The sequence below is a fragment of the Phoca vitulina genome, unplaced genomic scaffold (assembly GCF_004348235.1).
Source record: "Phoca vitulina isolate PV1807 unplaced genomic scaffold, GSC_HSeal_1.0 scaffold12, whole genome shotgun sequence".
Taxonomy (NCBI): domain Eukaryota; kingdom Metazoa; phylum Chordata; class Mammalia; order Carnivora; family Phocidae; genus Phoca; species Phoca vitulina.
In genome coordinates, this window is record NW_022589715.1 from 9,568,579 (window position 1) to 9,588,396 (window position 19,818).

A 19,818-nucleotide genomic window follows, 5' to 3' on the forward strand; every position below is an offset into this window, starting at 1 on the left:
CTTCGGACCTGATCAGGGTGTTGACCTTGGCTCTGTCAATGTCATAGAGCTTCTTCACGGACTGTTTGATCTGGTGCTTATTGGCCTTGACATCCACAATGAACACAAATGTGTTGTTGTCTTATATTTTCTTCATGGCTGACTCCATAGTCAGGGGGAATTGATGATGGCATAGCGGTTAAACTTGTTTCTCCTGGGGGTGCTCTTTGGAGGGTATTTGGGCTGCCTTTGGAGACACAGTATCTTGGGCTGTGGGAATGTAGGTGACTTGCGGATCTTTTCTTTGTGACTGTGGATGCTTTTCAGCACGGCTTTCTTGGCCTTCAAAGCCTTTGCTTTGTCTTCTGCTTTGGGATGGGCAGGGTTTTCCTTCTTTGCCTTTGGTGCATCTTCGTGAAAAGGCTAAGGCTTTGTCTTTCTTGACCACTTGGCAACATTGAATACTTTTTCACTATTCTTTTTCTTGAAAGTCTTTCCTGTGACCCTGCTCTCACCTAGTGGTTCTCTTACCTCCCTATCCTCTTCTATTCACTCTCCTTTTATGGGCTCTTCCTCTCTTCATGCCCGTTTAATCTCAGTGTTCTTCAAGGACCTATCCTAGAACCTACACTTTGATAAGCTATTTCCCATCACTCATATGGTTTCAGATATCCATATATCCGAGATTACTCTTTTTAACTTCAGTCTTGCCTACAGAACATTTCCACATATGTCTGGATATTTCACAAGCATCTCAAGCTCAATATATTCAATTGAGCTCACTCTCTATTGGGTACACTACCTCATATTCTCTTGGCCCAAATTTTACCCCAGCCATGCTGCAGCAAACACTTTTGCACAAACATAATCAGATAAGCCCTCGCTTCAGTTGTACCCCACCCTTGTCACTTTCCTCCCTGGAGTTAGTCTCTGACTTTGCCATGGGGGATGACTACAGAAACCCTGGGTGTTCATGCAGCAACACTTAACCAACAGGGGATGGGAGCCAGTAGATAAATGCCCCTCACTTCAGGGGCAGACAATTCTGAGGCTCATTCAACATGACTCCCAGGTCCCAGTGGGATTGAGTGTCAGTTGCCCACGGCAGTGACTAACTTGATTACATGCTATTTATTGGCTTTTTCTCCTTCTCTTTTTAAAAGATACTGTCATTAGTATGATGAATAATTTCATTATTTTAATGATTTAAATCTTGCTTTATCAAATTATGGTATAATGCAAAAAAATATCTCAGTGGCAGGCCAGTAAAAGTAAATTGCTAGTGTGTTAGGTGAAATTAAATTTACACTGCTACTGGTGGATCAACTTAATGGGTATAGAAAAGAATGTGTTAACTAGATCGGTGGCTACATATCAGTCAAAGGGCAACTTACAGCTACCTTCCAATGTAGAAACAAGGTGAAGCACAGAAGTAGCTACAGTTGACTCCATTTCATTAGCTTTTCTGTAATATCAGAGATAGTTAACTTCTAGGATCTAGCTTTTTGACCAGACAAATCAGGGAATCAGAAAGGAAGTGGTGGGACAAATCATTCCCAGGTCCTCCCAACTTTATCATCATGGCTGTAATTTTTCTGACTGTTTTATATTGACAATTTTGGGGTGGTGGGGGAGCTCCAGTGGCTTCTACTGGGCACATCCATTGCCAGCACCCATTCGTGCTTTGCTAATAGAACATCCTCCTCCCTCCAGAATCATAATAAATGGATTCTAATATCCTGCTCAGAAAAGGTGAAATGATCACACAAAGTATCTTTTATCTTTCACTAACTGGTAACCTTAGATACTTCCTCCTCCATATCCTGGTTGGGTTGTTAAAGGTTCATACATAACATCTCTTCCCCACCTGAGATAACAAAAGATCCAACTCAGAGAGAACAAAGGAGTCAGGCACACAGAGATCAAAGCAGCTGTTTTGAGATCTGTTAAAAATGTGTCTGAGGGATGGTAACAACAGGCTTCCCAGGCTTGGACACCACTTGACCTACTGGAAGCAGAAGACTGCCTTCTACAGGTGCAGAGTGCTTGCCACATGGCCAGAAGCAAGCATCCCTCCAACATCTCCAATGATCAAAATAATCCCTTTATCTTTTCCCTCTAGAAGCTCCAGATGGCTATCCAAAACTGTGCTGTTCAATAAGCTAGCCACAGGTGGCTACTGAGCACTTGAAATGTGGCTAGTCTGAATTTGAGATGTGCTCTAAATACAAAGTAGCTGAAGATTTAGTTTTTTTAAAAAGGATGTAGGGTATCTCAATAATTTTTATATTGATTACATGTTGAAATAACATTGCATGAAAATTTTAAATATTTGAATTAAGTTCAAATATTGAACGAAATATTAAAATTAATTCTACCAGTTTCATTTTCAATTTTAAAAATATGGCATACTTCCAATTTGACCAATTTCAGATTCTAAGATTTGATACTCCTAATGATCATTTGGTGAAGCTAAAACCTCAAAATTTGGGCGCCTGGGTGGCTCAGTTAGTTAAGCGATTGCCTTGGGCTCAGGTCAAGATCCTGGAGTCCCAGGATCGAGTCCCACATCGGGCTCCCTGCTCAGCAGGGAGTCTGCTTCTCCCTCTGGCCCTCCCCCCTCTCATGCTCTCTCTCTCAAATAAATAATCTTTAAAAAAGGGGGCACCTGGGTGGCTCAGTCGTTAAGCGTCTGTCTTCAGCTCAGGTTATGATCCCAGGGTCGTGGGATTGAGCCCCGCATCGGGCTCCCTGCTTGGCGGGAAGCCTGTGTCTTGCTCTCCTACTCCCCCTGCTTGTGTTCCTGCTCTCGCTGTCTCTCTCTGTGTCAAATAAGTAAAATCTTAAAAAAAAAAAAAAAAAACCCTCAAAATTTAAGGTCTCCAGTACTGTATGCCCTCTTGGAAGATATCAGTTAAAAGGGAAAATGGCCCTTCCCTCAGAATTTTTAGTAGGAGGTGGAAGAGTACTTCACATTTTTAAAAATGCTCTGCAGATCACCAAATTTAAAAAGGGAACAAAGGGAAACTATCCTATTTATGTCCCCATTCTGTTTCACTTAACACTATACTCAGAACTCCATTAGTATTCTGAATTTGTTCTAGTCTCATCTTGCTGACAATGGCAGAATATCTTGGGGAAATACTTGATCCTCAATTTACTTTTGACAAGGGAATAAATTGAAGATTCAGAACTCTCAGATATAGTCATCCGTCAAAAGTTTGTCAATAGTCCCTTTTATTTTCTACTTGACATTATTAAATAATACCAGATATTATCCACTCTGATAGATTCTGCACTCTCTGAAGTGTTTTTCTTCAAGTTGCTTCAAGAGTCCACACGTGAAGTCTTCCCTGTCACTCATCTGCTTTAAGAAAGGTGGACAAATAGGGTTGTTAGTAGATTTGCGGGGGGTGGTTCTGTTCGGCAATCCAGCTTCTTGAATCTGACTTTACCTCTCAGGAGAAATGCATCTTGGTCCACTGGGATTCATGCAGGTAAGCTAAATTCCAGACAGCCTTTCAGAATCAAGTCCTCTTCCGGGCTTCACATCAAGCAACTAGGAAGGGAATGCAGATGCCTAGGGTCAAAGCTGCCTAGTCCCTGACCTTTAATAAAATAAAAATATAGGGCTGGGTCCAGGGCATAGAAGAGTTTAGGGAGTCAGAACTTAAAGTTCAGTGATGTGGAATCACATCAAGGCAGACCTTAAACATTCAGGGAAGCTTTCATTAAACAGGGAGCTATTTTAGGTCTTGAGTAAGGCAATGATGAGCAGGAAAGGGTCATTTAGAAAGACTGGTCTAAGAGTAATGTGCAAAATGTCAGTAACGTGCAAAATGTAATTTGTGACAGAAGCTTTTGATGTTAACCAAATATTGAGGTGCTTGTTTACTTTCCTAGCCTCTGGTGCTGGGTTCTGGTTTATGAGATGTGGACACAAGTGATGGCCCTTAAAAATATCCTAAAATATCTTCCAGTTTTCTCTTTCATGATAACCTTAGAGGCAACATGTTCTAAATGATGAGGATGGAGTAAGACAGACTGACTCACATCAGATTTTATGTGAGACATGAATCTTCAGTTGGGGGGTTACCAGAGCTTAGCATACCCCTGTTCAATAGTGAAGAGGGAAGAATTCAAATTAGGAAGTGACTACCACAGTAATGGGAGCCTGAGAGGATAAAGGTGTAGGGTAGACTGAAAATTCAGAGACAGGATGGACATCCAAGAGGTGTTTTAAATAGAGAGAACTTGGTAAGCAGAAAAGTCATTAATTCAGATAAATATTTATTGGGCACCTATTATGTGCAAGGCACTGTGTGAGATGCAAAGACACATAAGTCATGCCTCCAAGTGCTTACAATCTAGTTGAGGAGATAATACATGTACATAAATTATTAAACTAACCATATAGTATAATGGTTAAGAGAACAGACTTTGAAGGTAGACTTGTATTCAAGGATTAGCTTCACCTAGCTGTATCACTTTGGGCAAATTATTTAACACCTATAAACTTCAGTTTGCTCACCTGTAAAATGAGGATAGTAACAGTACCTACTTCTACTTCATAGGGTTGGTGAGAGGACCAAATAATCTACTCTTTCCCAAACTCTCCACTGAGTGCTTACCCCATAATAAGCACTCAGTAAGTGCTAATTAGTAGTAGGAGGAGGGGGAGGAGGGACCTAAAAGCTGGGACACAAAGAACAAGGTTGGTGCCCAAAAAAGCTCCCAGAGAAAGGGACACAGCAATAAAAAGAACTGTTCTGGAAACAACAATGCTGCTCCCATTTTGCCTTCCCTCCTGTTCAAGCCTCCAGTTATTAAAGTGCAGTGATATGTGGGGCCTCAGACAAGAGGCGTGTCTAAGGATCACCTCCTAATATTTATCCTGTTGTCTGACAAACTTCCACAAAATGTCGACCCTTTAGAGTCACATCCTAACTTCCGGCATCCCACGTCAGTTCTATAACACAGTAGGTAGAGAATGTTTATTCACACTGTGGTAGCAGAGATGGAAAAGGAGATTAGTAGCCAGAATAGGTAGAATGCTCAAAGGATGGATTTGCTTATGACGGGGAAGACCTATCTTGAGTTTCTATGGAGGTCCTTTGACTAAAGCTTTCACCAACTCAGTCTATTCCTTGTTTGGCGTAACGCCGTTGATGTTGAATAACAGACGATTTAGAACTGAACACTTTCCCACACACGCTGCATTCAAAGGGTTTCTCTCCTGTATGCACTCTCTGATGTCGCGTAAGCCGGCATCTCTGGCTAAAGGCTTTCCCACATTCGGTGCACTCATATGGCTTGTCTCCAGTGTGAATCTTCTGATGCTGCGTAAGGGATGAGCGGTCAAAGAAAGCTTTCCCACACTCACTGCACTGATAGTGCGGCTCTCCAGTGTGAGCTTTCTGATGTCTGTTCAGGGATGAGACACCATAGAAGGCTTTCCCACACTCATTACATTCATAAGGCTTCCTGCCAGTGTGGATGAGCTGATGTCGAGTAAGAATACTTTTCTGGCTAAAGGCTTTCCCACACTGATTACATTCATAAGGGCTTTCTCCGGTATGGATTCTCTGGTGTCGGGTAAGGGATGAACGGTCAAAGAAGGCTTTCCCACACTCGCTGCATTTAAAGGGCTTCTCTCCAGTATGAATTCGCTGATGGACAGTTAGGGACGAACGGTCAAAAAAGGCCTTCCCACACACGTTGCATTCGTAGGGGCTCTCCCCAGTGTGAGACATCAGATGTCTACTGAGACTGCTCCTGTGACTGAAGGCCTTCCCACACTCGTGACAGTCATAGGGCTTCTCTCCAGTGTGAGTCCTCTGGTGGCGGATAAGGGATGAGTGGTCAAAAAAGGTCTTCCCACAGTGGCTGCATTCCTGGTCTCTCTCTTTAGTGAGAATTTTCTTAAGAGGGGTAGACCCTTGCTGCAAGCTTTCCTTCTGGGAAAGGGACTTCTTGCAGGTCTGGACGGCAGGGCTCTCCTTTCCTGCTTCCGACTCACCCTCCAGTGCATGAGCTTCCAATTTAGGACACACAGGAACTTCTCCTCCAAGCTTTCCCCTCGCTGTTCCTTCTGATTCTTCTTCTTCTGAAGCACCGTGAATCTCAGGCTTAGTCTCCCAGTCTGGAACGGACAGAAAATACAGTTGTAGTTTCTTTCCTGGGGTAGGAACTACTACAGCAGAAAGAAGAGATGCTACAATAAATTGGAACAGTAGTGTACGGTAACCATCCTGCTTGCTCCCACAGACAGTTGTTCACACTGGGAAAAGACTGAGACTTGGAAAGGGAACAGAACTGACAGTGGACAGCTCAGAAGAGAGAAGACTTTCCATTGGGAGCATGGCCAGGATAATTAGGAGAATATGGTAAGTGGGGGGGATGGTGGGCAACAGGAATATCAAAGTGTGAATGGGCAACGTGACAGATCTGACAGAATAATAACATTTGGTGGATAAAGATGAGTAACACTTTCAGGGGTGGAGAAAAAAATGAAAGCGGTGGGTGACAGAGAATAAACACGAAAGCAGAAGATGTGAATGTGAGAAAAACCTGGTACCCGAGCCTCCTTCCTACACCCCCAAATAACAACCACAAAACAGAACTCTGCCCTGCCCTGCCCTGTTCATACACAGTTACCTAGAGAGACATTCTCTGGACATTCTCTCTCCTCAGATCCATGAAGATCAACTATCCAAGGCTCATCCCCTCTCTTCAACTGAAAAATGATATCAGGTCGAGGAACTGGAAGTCCTGCTCAGGGAGAAAGAAACAAGCCAGGTATGTGATGAAAATATACAACTATTCCAAAGCTTAAACCCAACCTCCAAGTCCTTCTGAGAGAAAATGGAAAGGCAGAGGGCGCAAGCCAGGAACGCAGAGTACAAAGTAATGCAAAAGGATGAGGGAAGCTCAGAATGGAGGTCAAGACTGAGGTTCTAAAAAGGAACAAGTAGCACTTGGTCAAAAAGTTGATAAAATCCATTTGAACTGATGTGTTTATTTTCCCCATTGAAGTGAATGGGATGTCATAGCTTTAGCACTGGTAGGATGGTGGGAAGAGCCCTTGGCTCAGGGAAGATAAGAATGAAGACAGATCATCTTGAGTAAAAAACGTGTGATTTTGTTGGTTGGTTTACCCTTTGGTATTAAGCTTTTATTTACACAAGTGGGTCACGTTCGTTGTAGGAAAATTAGAGGTAAGTAGAAATAAAAGGAAAAATCACCTTTTGTACTTTGTATTCATTTTTTCTTTCTATTCATTTTGAAACTGAATGATACCTATAGATACATTCTGTTAAAAACTGGGTTATAAAATAATGCTGACTTGTAAACTTGATTTTTTTTCACATAATAAACTTAAAATATTATTTTATTTCAATTAGCACAGATCTACGTCACCACTTTAATGGCTACATGATGTTAATTGTATGGAATAATCTAATTTATTTAATCTCCTGCTGACAGACATTCAGACTGTTTTTACTGTTTTGCTATTAACAAACAATGATGTGATGAACATTTTTGTATACCCGGGGCTGCTGATCTTATTATTTGCTTGGGACGAATTTCTACAAGTGAATCTATCCATTTTTGGTTATTTAAAGAAATAGAATCCATCCTAGAAGTAGTCTTGAAGTCTAAACTTCACCTTCCATTGGGGCCCCCAACTTGGGAAAGAGAAACACTTTCTTACTGGGCCCAGGGATCACCTATCTGCTTAAATGTTGATCATCTGCTGACAAATCGGCCACATCCATTGCCTCCCTGTGGCTTCCTGTTTCTGATCTTAGGAATTCTATTCTCCCCAATATTTCATCCCACCAAAGTCTGTGACAAAGGCTCAGCAGTCTCCCTTAATGCTCCCTGAACATTCCATCCTGTTTTTCCTATTTGGCCTATTTAAATTCTTGACCTGCCTCATAGAAAATCTGCAGTGTGACTCCTTTGACTGCCACCTGCTGCTTATTTTACACCTGTTTCTGAATCTGCACACTGTCTCAGTCTCTTATTCTGGAAGCTCCTAGGAGATTGTCATTATGTACAGGAGCCCAACCTTTACTTCTCATGAATATCTCACACCAGCATTCGTTTTCTTTTCTTTTCTTTTCTTTTCTTTTTTTTAAAGTAAGCTCTACACCCAGTGTGGGGCTTAAACTCACGACCCCAAGATCATGAGTTGCACGCTCTACAGACCGAGCCGGCCAGGCGCCTCCATCAGCAGGCATTCTTAATTTTCCTTTTGTCACACAAGTGTCTATAACAGCAAAGTGCCTTCTGCAGGCCTCTTTCTAAGACTGCACTTAAGATAAATATTCAAAATCAAACTCATTTCTAGTGACCTACTCTGAGGCACAGCCTTGTATTTCTACACCCCTACTGCCCTCTTTTTAAAGGGAAACACTTCTCCCTCCCCTCCTCTGCTTCTCTGAGGAGAAATTTTCTCTCAACAAGATGGTGCCCTTAGTCCTCTGGATGGAGCTGAGTAAGTTACCTGACTGATGAGCTGGGGGAGGAACTGGGCATATGTAACTCAGCTTCTTCTGTTTGCCCCTTTCCCCCTTTGGAGGGTGGGTCCTCTGTATTGTAGGGACAGGCTGCTGAGCAAGGGAGGCTGGGGTTGTACAACCTGCCTATGGCTCAGGAAGCAAGTCTGTCCAATGCTGGGGTTCAGGATTAAGAAGCTCACCTAAGCCATATCCTTCTACTCTTCCATCTTGTCTCTTGGTGCTTCAGAACTCAGGTGGGAGAAGAGGTATCATTTATTGGCCCCTCAACCCCCCATTAACACAGTACAGAGTCTAACTTCTTACGGGAAGTTCTCCTTACCCAATGAGACAATGCTCTTATAGTTTTCCAGCATCACCTCCTTGTAGAGGTCCCTCTGAATAGGGACTAGATGCCTCCACTCTTCATCTGTGAAAATCACGGCCACATCCTCGAATGTCACTGATTCCTGGAAACACAATCCCATTGTCCCTTACTCATAACCCTTCTCTTTATATGGACCAGACAAAACAGTCATAAAGGTGACAGCCCTGGGGTTGTGGAAGGAGGGGAAGCGAAATGGTTCTGATAAAGTAGGGCTTTGAAGCACTTGGGGTAAGTGGCATAATTCCCTGAGGCATGAAGTTCTTGGTCATAATCCTTATATTCACAGCTGAGCCTGTGAATGTCAGGGGCTCTTTTTTCATACTTATAATTTGCAAGAACAGAACAAAGAAAGCCTATGTACACCCTTCACCCAGCTTCCCCAAATGTTAACATTTTCCACATTTGCTTTATCTTTTTGTCTCTCTCAGTATATACACATTATCCTATCTTTTTCCTGAACTTCTTGAGAGCAACTTGCAAATATGATGCCTCTTTACTCATATTTTATGCATATTTCATAAAAACAAGGATATTCTCTTATATAATCACAGTATAGTAATGAAAGTCAAGAAAATATCATTGATATTATACTATAATCTACAACCTTATTTGAATTCCACCCATTATCTGGGTTTCCTTAAAATGATGGTGTTGATTAGGTTGTCCTTCAGATCCCCTCATTTCATGCTAATGCTTTGTGATTGTATAAGACTGCATCTTTACCCCCAATCCTAAAACCCCAGATGAGTCTCCAGTGTGCTTGCTGAAGTTATAAGCCAGAGCATAGAATTCAAGACTCCAGGTCCGTAGGCAGGAATGGGGCAAGCCCCATGTCTCTACCCACACTCATCTCTCTTCGGGACTCTTACCACCTCACTGAGGGGCTCTTCAGCAAGTGTCATATTCCCCAGCCTAATCCAACACTTCCTGGAATACTTGGGGTCCACTCTCACAGGGATGCACTTTTGTGGGATCTGCTCTCAGAGGGATGCACTGAAGGGAAGTCAGGACTAGAATTGTTCCCCAAACCATCCAAGCCAACCTATACCATCATTTTTTTAGGCAAAAGCTCTCAGAGCCAAGGCCACAGTGGCCATGTGCCTGGTGACAAGCTAATGGGCACATGTTCAAGGCAAGAAAAGGTCACTGATGGATACCACAAATCAAATGGGAAAGATGCATTCCCTCCGGAGCCCTTCATTCACCTGGCTAGGTTTGACTGAAGAAGCTTCTGGATAGAGAGAGAAAAGTGGTTGCAATCTGGAGACTCACAGACAAACAAAGTCCACCTCACCTGGCACCTGGCAGTCGGAGACACAGCAGCCATTCCTCCTGTGTGCTCTCCTTGTAGAAAAGGGCAGAGTCCTAATGAAGAAGAGGTGTGGGATGGGAAAGACGGTATGAGAAAGACCAGTCTTAGACGGTTTGTAGTTTTCCGACCCATAAAGCAAGAAATCTCCAAATACCAGTGAGTTATATACTCATTCTTTTTTTTAATACCCTACAAAAAGGGAAGGCAAAGCAAAGCAAGGCCAGGAGCAACACCACCCCAACCCAGAATTGGAATGAACGCCATGGATAGGGGCACCTGGGTGGCTCAGTCATTAAGCGTCTGCCTTCAGCTCAGGTCACGATCCCAGGGTCCTGGGATCGAGCCCCGCATCGGGCTCCCTGCTCAGTGGGAAGCCAGCTTCTCCCTCTCCCACTCCCCCTGCTTGTGTTCCTTCTCTCACTGTGTCTCTCTCTGTCAAATAAATAAATAAAATCTTAAAAAAAAAAAAAAAAAAGGCCATGGATATTAGTCAGGACACAAGGGGGTGCTGGTTTGACCATGATCCCAGAGGAACAGGTCTTTTCCTGGGAATCAAGAACATATGAAGCTTATACTATATTTATAAGTTCACATTCAATATTGCCCTGATGTTACCAGATAAAAAGTCTAAGAAATCTTATAAATGACTATATGGAAAGACATGTCAAGTAAATACCCATAGCCTCTTTTTTTTTTTTTTAAAGATTTTTATTTATTTGTTTGCTAGACAGCGAGAGAGAGTACAAGCAGAAGGAGTGGCAGGCAAAGGGAGAAGCAGGCTCCCTGTTGAGCAGGGAGCCCGATGCGGGACTCGATCCCAGGACCCTGGATCATGACCTGAGCCGAAGGCAGACGCTTAACCGACTGAGCCACCCAGGCATCCCACCCATAGCCTCTTTAAGGGAAAAATACCCCATTTGCAACCCTGTGCTAAAGGAGTAGCCATTGGGCAGCCATGTTTTGTTCCATGTGATGCTCTGTCTCACTCCTGGAGCCACACTGACGTAGGCCGCAGGTAGTAGACTGAGATGTGATCTAGCTTGAAAAGGTGAATATAAACTAAGAAATGTCAGGACAACAGGTGGGCGATGAGCTGAAAAGAATATCATGAGGGATGGAAGTAGCCATGAGGATCAGGGGAGCCAAAGTTACCAGGAAGCAGAACCCATGAGTCTGTGGAAGGCATGACCTGATAAGACTAGACTCAGGCTGGGGGGGAAGAAGAGCCTAGTCACATTAGTGGTGAAGCACGGGAGCAAAGACCTAAGAGTTTTTTACTGGCTTTGAAGTCCCTCAATTCATGCAGTACCACCCCTGGGCTCCAATTTGCATTTAGACCAGCCTTATTTATTCTTGGATTGCTGTAACACTCTAACCTTCTTAGGCTTGGCGTGAATCCTATCACTAAACTCCCTTGAGTTAGCTGAGTAGGTCTCAGTTTCCCACAGTCAAGAGTCTAATTAAACACAGTTAAGTCAAGCACTTCCAGGAGTCATGAGTGGGACGGGAAGTGTGGTCCCAAGGAAGGATGAGGCAAAGAGGTGGCTCACTGATTACTCTCCTGCAGTCAAGGGGATATGGGTATTGATCCTTGCTATTCACTCATCCTTCTGTCCAACCAACATCTCAGCACCAACTATTTATACCAAACACAAAAACTGTAGGACACTATCCTTGTCCCCCCAAAGCTTATAGCTTAGAACATAGGACAAACAAGTAACCCAAATAATGTGTCACTACAGGATGGATCCATACTATAAAGAGATACCCACAACAAACTATGAAAGCCCATCAGAGGCTTGCCTCACCTACATAGAAGGCTGTAGATTCCTTGGCAGAAATGGGATATAAGGTAAGTTTTGATTTGGGAGAGGAGGTGGAACATTCTAGGCAGGAAAAACACCAAGTTTTTCAAAAACGAGGAGGCGGGTCTTTACATGGACAAGATTAACAACTGTAACTAGTTTAGAATGGCAGAGGTCTAGGCTGTGAACAGTGCTGTGGCGAAGTAGACAGAGACCAGCTAGATCAAGGACAGCTTTGTATGTTCCCATACATGGAAGAGGGACCACAGGCAAGGAGATCACTGAAGAATTTAAACATGGAAGTATTATCATCAGATTTGTGTTTTAGAAAGATCATTGCAATTTGTATAAAGGGCCTTGGAATACACATACTCTTTGGCTCAGCAAATCTTTCCTAGGAGTTTGTCCTAAGGAAATAAGTGAAAATATCCTTAGTCATCATTAACACTAACCTTTACTGAGTACTACATGTGGTAACTTTTTAAGCACTTTACATGTATTATCTCATTTAATCCTTACAGTACAGGAAAAATTTGAAATACCCTATGTTTCTAAAACAGGAGATATGATTAAATAATTTGCAATCTACCCCATCCATACACTGTAATACCATTTAATATCATATTAATAATAACTAGCATTTATTGAGTATTTGCCACTTACCAGGCACTGTGCTAAGCACTCTTATTTTTTTTTTAAGATTTTATTTATTTGAGAGAGAGAGCACACAAGCAGGGGGAGGAGCAGAGGGAGAAGGACAAGTGGACTCCCTAATGAGCAGGGAGCCTGACATGGAGCTCGATCCCGTGACTCTGAGATCATGACCTGAGCTGAAATCAACAGTCAGACGCTTAACTGACTAAGCCAAGCAGGTGTCCCAACTAAGCACTCTTTCTCAGGATAATTTAATTCCATATTCACAAATCAATAAGGTAGGTACTATTTAATTAATTAATTAATTTTTAAAGATTTCATTTTATTTATTTGAGGGAGAGAGTGAGAGAGAGAGAGCACAAGCTTGGGGAGAGGCAGAGGGATAGAGAGAAGCAGACTCCCTGCTGAGCAGGGAGCCCGATGCAGGGCTCGATCCCAGGATGGTACTATTTTACAGATTAGGAAAGTTAAGGTTAAAAGAAGCTGAGGTAGAATTTGAACCCAGGTCTGTCAATCAGTTTTTAACCTCTATGCTATAATGTGATTTTTATTTTCATGAAAAAATAGCCACACAGATAACAGACCAATAGACTAGAATAAAAAATCCCCCAACATATCCAAACATGTAGGGAAACTTGATATACAACTGAGCTGGCATTACGAATCACTGAGGAAAAGATCACTAGTGATAAACTGCAACAACTTAAATATTCATCAGAAGGATAAATTGTTATTTTATGTGTGTGAACTTATGTGTATTGGAATATTATACATTAAGATGAATGAAGTAGTCTTGTGTTAATAATAAATCACAAAAATTACTGAGCAAAAAATAAGAAAGTTTTAGAATTACTGTGTAATAACTATATAAAACTTAAAAACAAGGCACCAGGATGGCTCAGTCGATTAAGCCTCTGACTCTTGATTTTGGCTCAAGTCATGATCTTAGAGCCATGATCTCAGGGTCATGAGGTTGAGCCCTGCATCAGGCTCCACACTCAGTGGGGAGTCTGCTTGAGATTCTCTCTCCCTCTCCCTCTGCTCCTCCCTACCAAGCTCACGCTCTTTCTCTCTCTCTCAAATAAATATATCTTAAAAAAAAAAAACAACAACTTAAAAACAGGTAAATAATATCTACAAAAATCTATATGGGACAGTAAGTACCAAATTGTGAGTTATCTCTGGGAAGGGAAGGATATGGAATTGGGACAGATAACCAGAAGAGTTCAACTTTGTTTGTGATGCTTTGTTAAAAAAATTTTTTTAAACAAATTCACAAATATTAAGTGAAGAATGCATACTTAAAATTACTTATTTGTGTATGCATATATGTATAGAAAAAAGACCAAAAGAATATATACTAAAATGTAAGTGGAATTTGAGTGGTGGCATTACAAGTGGTTTTATTCTATTTCTTATAATTCTTTATATCCTGATTTTTGTTTTTATGAGTATGTATTTACTTTGGTGTACAGGAAAAATAACAGGAAGGAATGGGGGTATACAGAAAAGTTACAGCAGATCCAAGACAGCCATTCTTAGAAAGTTCTACTTGCCAGGTTGGTCCTTGGCTGGGGTCTGGGAACTTTGATTTTGGAAGGGTTCCCTAAGAAAGAAGGGTGGTCCATTATGCCTAAACTATTTGAGCAAACAATGTGGTTTATGCTGAACACTTGCTTTCCTGCTAGAGGGTCTAGAATTTTGGAATGTGTTAGGCAGAGGGTGCCTACCTAACTAGCCCCCAATAAAAAAAACTTGGGCTCTGAGTCTCTAATGAGCTTTTGTGAGCTGGAACATCACACACATGTTGTTGCATTTTCATTGCTGGAGAGGATGTGTATGGTGTGACCCCTCACGGCAGGGAGAGAGCACAAGAAAGCCTGCATATGGGTTTCTCCAGACTCTGTCTCTTCCCCATATGACCTAGCTGTACATCCTTGCAAGATCACGGTCATAATCTTAGCCATGAGTGCAACTATAGGCTGAGCTCCACATCCTTCCAGCAAATCCCTGAATGTGGGGTGATCTTGGGGACCTCCGACACAGGCAGCCATGCCATTCTGGGTGGCTATAGCAGAATGGGACTAGAGGAGGGCAAGAATGGAGATGAGGAGACCAGTGAGGAATCTCATAATTAAATAAGGAAAAATGATGAAAACTGCAAAAGTAGTGGCAGCAGAAATGGACAGAAGGGGAACTACTGTCAAGACATGAAGAACACGGACGTCTGGGTGGCTCAGTGGGTTAAGCATCTGCCTTGGGCTCAGATCATGATCCCAGGGTCCTGGGATTGAGTCCCACATCAGGCTCCTTGCTCATCGGGGAGCCTGCTTCTTCCTCTGCCTGCAGCTCCCCCTGCTTGTGCTCTCTCTCTCTCTGACAAATAAATAAAAAAATCTTAAAAAAAAAAAAAAGAAGAAGAAGAAGAACAGACAACAGACTGATTGCAAGTGGAGGCTGAGGGTGATGGGAGAAGTAAGGGTGACTTCCAGGTCACTGATCTGAACAACGGTGTGCACAATGGTACCATTCATGGAGATGAGCAACAGAGAAGAAGGTTTAGAGGGAAAGCTAATGAGTACAGTTTGGAATATTTAGAGTTTAAGCTGTTCCCACATTTTTTGGATAGGAAAAATCAGGTGACTCTGGCTTCCACTGGCCAAGTTATAAAAATTATTATTGTTGAATGAAATAGTTTGAATTTTGAAAGACCATGAGTTCCATACTCAAAATGGAAAAATCAATTTATTTTAAAAATGGTTGTAATACAAAGAGGGCAATGTTTATACCTTTAGTAATATAAATAAGTACTTTGTTTTTTTTCTATTAATTGTATGACTATTCACAAAGTATAGATGTATCTTTAGGTTATATACTCGTGTCCATTCACATAAGCATGAAAAAAGAAATCTAGGGAATGGGGATAAACCAAGTAATTCCAGAATCAGGAACTACAAACCCCAAACAGTCTAATCAGTACTGGGGAGAGGAAGAAAGAGCATGAGCTCTTCTAAAGAGGCAAAGTAACCATGCAGACTTAATTCTTCCTCCCTTAGGAGATGAGCCCACTATCTCGTCTTATTAATTATGAGATACTAATAAGATATAGTTAAGTTTTCAAAAACACCAAAAGACCAGATCAATATATATTTACTAGACAATGGGTTATTGAACACTGGCCAAGCAAAACTTTAAAAGAATATTACCTTGAGGGTGAACACCAGTGTGCAAAAATGTTTAAAACCTATGCAAAAGGTAAAAACTTAAAAAAAACTTATTGGAAAAACATGTTTAGTATAACTATAAAGAAAGAATTTTGACCCGAGGAGAGATTGAGATTTGAATCTTGTTAGGAGGAGGCAGAGTGATATATACACAAATGGAAACAAATAAGACATCATCAGCAGCCTGCCAGCTGAGTTAAGACACTATTCTTTCCCTTGCTTGTCAAGATTCCTCCATTCCCAGGAGGGTCTTAAAACATTACCCTTGGGCCCTAATAAGAAGTCCAAATTAGTATTTAGAGATACAGGAGCGTAAATTAGTATTTAGAGATACAGGAGAGACTGCCTGAAATAAAATTCCAGCTCTGCCTCTTACTACCTGTATGACCTTAGGCAAGTTTCTCAACCTCTGTCTCAGTTTACCCATCTGTAAAATTAGAATAATGAAAGTACCTATCTCATAGTTATTGTGATGCTTAAGTAGAATACATATAAAGCATACAGAATAACATGCCAAGTGTTAGCATTAGCTAAAAGTCATGTTATAACCTTAGGAAGGTAGAAATAACGAAAATATTAATTACAACATGTTGTTGCTGTTTTAGAGTAGGTTTAAGGTTAAGTGTAGTAATAACTTTGGAATCAAAGTATTTGGATATATTGTCTAAAGCATTTGAGCTTTTCGAACAAATCAGTGGAACTACATCTGAAATTGTAGTTGAAACTGCTCAATGTTTAAATCCTTAAAGACAATTTTCAAAGTTTTATTTATTGGATTATGACTTCATGAAGTGAGCATTGAACACATTACAAATGGTGGTGAGCATAAAAGCTCCCCAGCCATTAAGTAAGCAGTCGATATTCCCAAGGTGCTCATTAGCCGTGGGCTCCCTGCCAGGCTGACTTCCCTCCCCGGCAGTCGCTTCAGTAGGCTCAGTGATACTCAAGGCTCCCCAAATCCACCAAATTCACATGGAGTCACTTCTGTTTTCTCTTGTCCTATTACTGGTTCTCAGAGTATTTCTGGAGAAAAAAACTCTTCAAATTCTTATTCTAGATCTTCAAATGAGCCCTTGCCTGGAAAGCTTTTACTGTTCCATCCTTGCTCCGTAGCTATTCCAAACCTCCATGGCTACCATTCAATTTCAGAAGAACACTCACAAGAGTGAGTTCCAAAGGAGACAGTCTGTGTGGTAAAAAGCATTCCACAGGCATTTAATTATTAACTGGGAAGGCTTGGGCAGATTACTTAAGCTAAAATTTGACCTCCAGTTGTTTAATTCACAGAGAGTTTTTAATAGTAAATGAACACTTAATGTAAAGCATTTATCTTACAGTCTGTTCAATAAATGAAAATTGCTTTCCTTTCTACTGCCCAACACCAACCCATTCATCCACTCATTCATCCTGCTATTCAACAAATATGTCCAAGTACCTGCTATGTGCATAGTAGCATGGGGTGTGAGGACAATGAAACAGAATGTCTCCGTTTCTGGGTCTTTACCTGATTGTCCTCTGTGTCCTATCTCCTTTTCCACTACTGTTGCCTCTCAGAACCTGTTCCCTGCATTACCCAGTCTTTCTTTCTCCACCATCTCCCACCTCACCAGTAGCTTCTTTTCCCACATCCTCAAACAGATACAACCCTCGTCTATCTGAAACTTTCTTCACTGAATCCCATGGCCTCTCTCTAGCAAAAGAGTTCTCATTTGGGTTTTCCTTTCATGATCAAACTTCTTGGTGACACACACCTATCAATTCCATCTCCTCTTTTTGAATGTTATTCTGTTCTTGCCACCCCTAACCATCTGAAACTGTACGTTCGAAAATTACCAATGCATCTCTAATTACAATAGTCCTTTTCTCCTTATCTTTATTTCTCTGCTGCTTTTGATTGTTCTGACAAGTTCCTGCTTCTTCAAGTTCCTGCTTCTTTTCCCCAGTCTTGCCCTGGAAACTTGGCTGCTGTCCAACACTCAGTCTTTGTACAATGTTCTTGCTATCCCTCAGAAAGTCCATCCACCTGGCCCTCCATTTTCCTCCTCTACAGAGATGGTTCCCATTCTAGTCCCAATATCTCTTCCAAACTCAGCTTGCATTTCCAAGTGACTGCAAATTTTGATTTAGGCATTCTGCCAGCACCTCAAAACATCTTCTCCTATGCAACTCCCCAATTAACCCCTCTCCCTAGCTTGACGTTTTTGTCCGATGTTCTATTATTTTCCCAGATGCCCCCAATTCAAACTTTTACCTTGCTCTCTTTCCTCCCAAATCTAGTTAGTTACCAGGTCCTTCTGACCCTTCTTCTGCATTCATTTTTATCCTTTCCTACCACTGACACCATTAATTCAGGTCTGTAACAACTTGCATCAGGATTACTATGCATTCCTAACTGGCTCCCTGCCACAAGTCCCTTCCTCTCTCTAGTCCTGGACATGACCTCTAGAATTACTGTCCCCAAATAGTTTTATTCCTGTCAGTCTTCAGATCAGAACTATACAATCCACTCTGCCTCCTGTGTTTTGTCCTGATCCTCTGTGTCCTCATGCCAGTGTAGTTTTCTCCACCCTTGTCTCCCACTACTCCTTGACACTTCACTCCAGTTAAAATCAGCTCCCTCCCAAATCTGCCTAATGCTCTGCTACTTCTTTCCTGTCTTTTCTTTTTTCACCTCAAATCCTACCTCTTCCATGAAAGGTCCCGCCTCATCAAGGCCCCTAGCAACTAAAGAATGATATTAAAGCATTCGTTTCACCATTCATTCCTCTGAACTAAGAAAAGATTGTGCATGATGTTGACAGCCGAAACAGACACATTAGGCATTAAGGTAGCTTTAATTATTGGTTTAATGGATAACCATATATGTCAAGCCAAGAGCTTTAAGGACTGCATCTCAGACTCAGTTCACGAATATCCTTTTTTAAATCATAAGACATCTTAGAGATGTAGTTACTTCTAGAGTTAAACTTGTCAGTAAGCTAAATAATAACCATCGGTTTCAACAATGGATTCCAACCAGCTTAAAAGTTAAAGTGCCATGGTTAAAAAAAAAAAAAGTTCAATGATGTAGTCTAAAAAATGATGTTATCAATCCTTCAATGAGGGCCTCGTATGGAGGCCCAAGACAGGGAGCTAGCCGAGACAATCTGAGACGTTTTCTGGGAAAGAGGGAGGGGGCGGAGTGGGTGTCCCCACAGATTTAATGTCAATTCCACCCATATTTATTATATGGGAAGGAGGACGACGAGAGGAGCGGAGGAAGGGTCCAAACTTCCAACCTGAAAGTTGGGAACTGGCAATATAGTGGGTGTATGCTGAAAGATCACTCCTGACAGTGCCCAGAGTCCACGGAATACACGCACACATCGGGGGCGAGGGGCAACTTTCCGTCCGCACCTCTCCGAGCTGGGACGTGTACACACACACATACACACACACTTACACTCTCTCTTCAGTCTCTCTCTCTGCAGGCTGGCACCGCCCGCGTCACCCCGTTCTACTCCCACAGCACCTCCCCCAAGTTCTCAGTGTCCCCTTCTCTCGGCCGCTGCGCTCACTCCGCATCTCGAAGTCAAACACCCAGCCCTCACCTCCGGCACAGAGTGCTCGGGACCCAGGAAGACGGCGCCTCGTCAGGTCGGGAAAGTAATGCGCCTGCGCGAAGGCTCTGACGTCTGCGCTCCCAATAATGCTCGGCCTTCTCACAGACTCCATTCCCCAGAAGTCTCAGCGGTCGGCGCGCTCCAATATGACGTATGAAATTCTGCGCACGCGCACGCTTCTGGGAAAGGGGCTGACGGCTCCAAAGTGGGTCGGTCACAGCGTTCCAGTTGCTGTAGCCGGGTGAGGGAACGTTGGTGGATGTATGGGAGACTTATCGGACCCTGGAAGTACTGCCTACGTGTGATGTCACGTCCCTCCAGTCCTCCGATGGAAGGGCCGTCCGAAGGAA

General features: G+C 42.3%; 1 protein-coding gene across 1 annotated transcript; it reads right to left on the reverse strand.

The window, feature by feature from the left end:
* Positions 1-3,219: 3,219 nt before the first annotated feature.
* ZNF2 (zinc finger protein 2) lies at positions 3,220-19,647 on the reverse strand. Its single transcript, XM_032410441.1, has 5 exons — positions 19,457-19,647; positions 10,166-10,236; positions 8,827-8,953; positions 6,637-6,750; positions 3,220-6,121 (listed from the first exon to the last, which is right to left on the reverse strand). Exons 1-5 carry the CDS (start codon positions 19,578-19,580, stop codon positions 5,115-5,117), a joined length of 1,443 nt encoding a protein of 480 aa, XP_032266332.1. The 5' UTR covers positions 19,581-19,647; the 3' UTR covers positions 3,220-5,114.
* Positions 19,648-19,818: the final 171 nt, after the last annotated feature.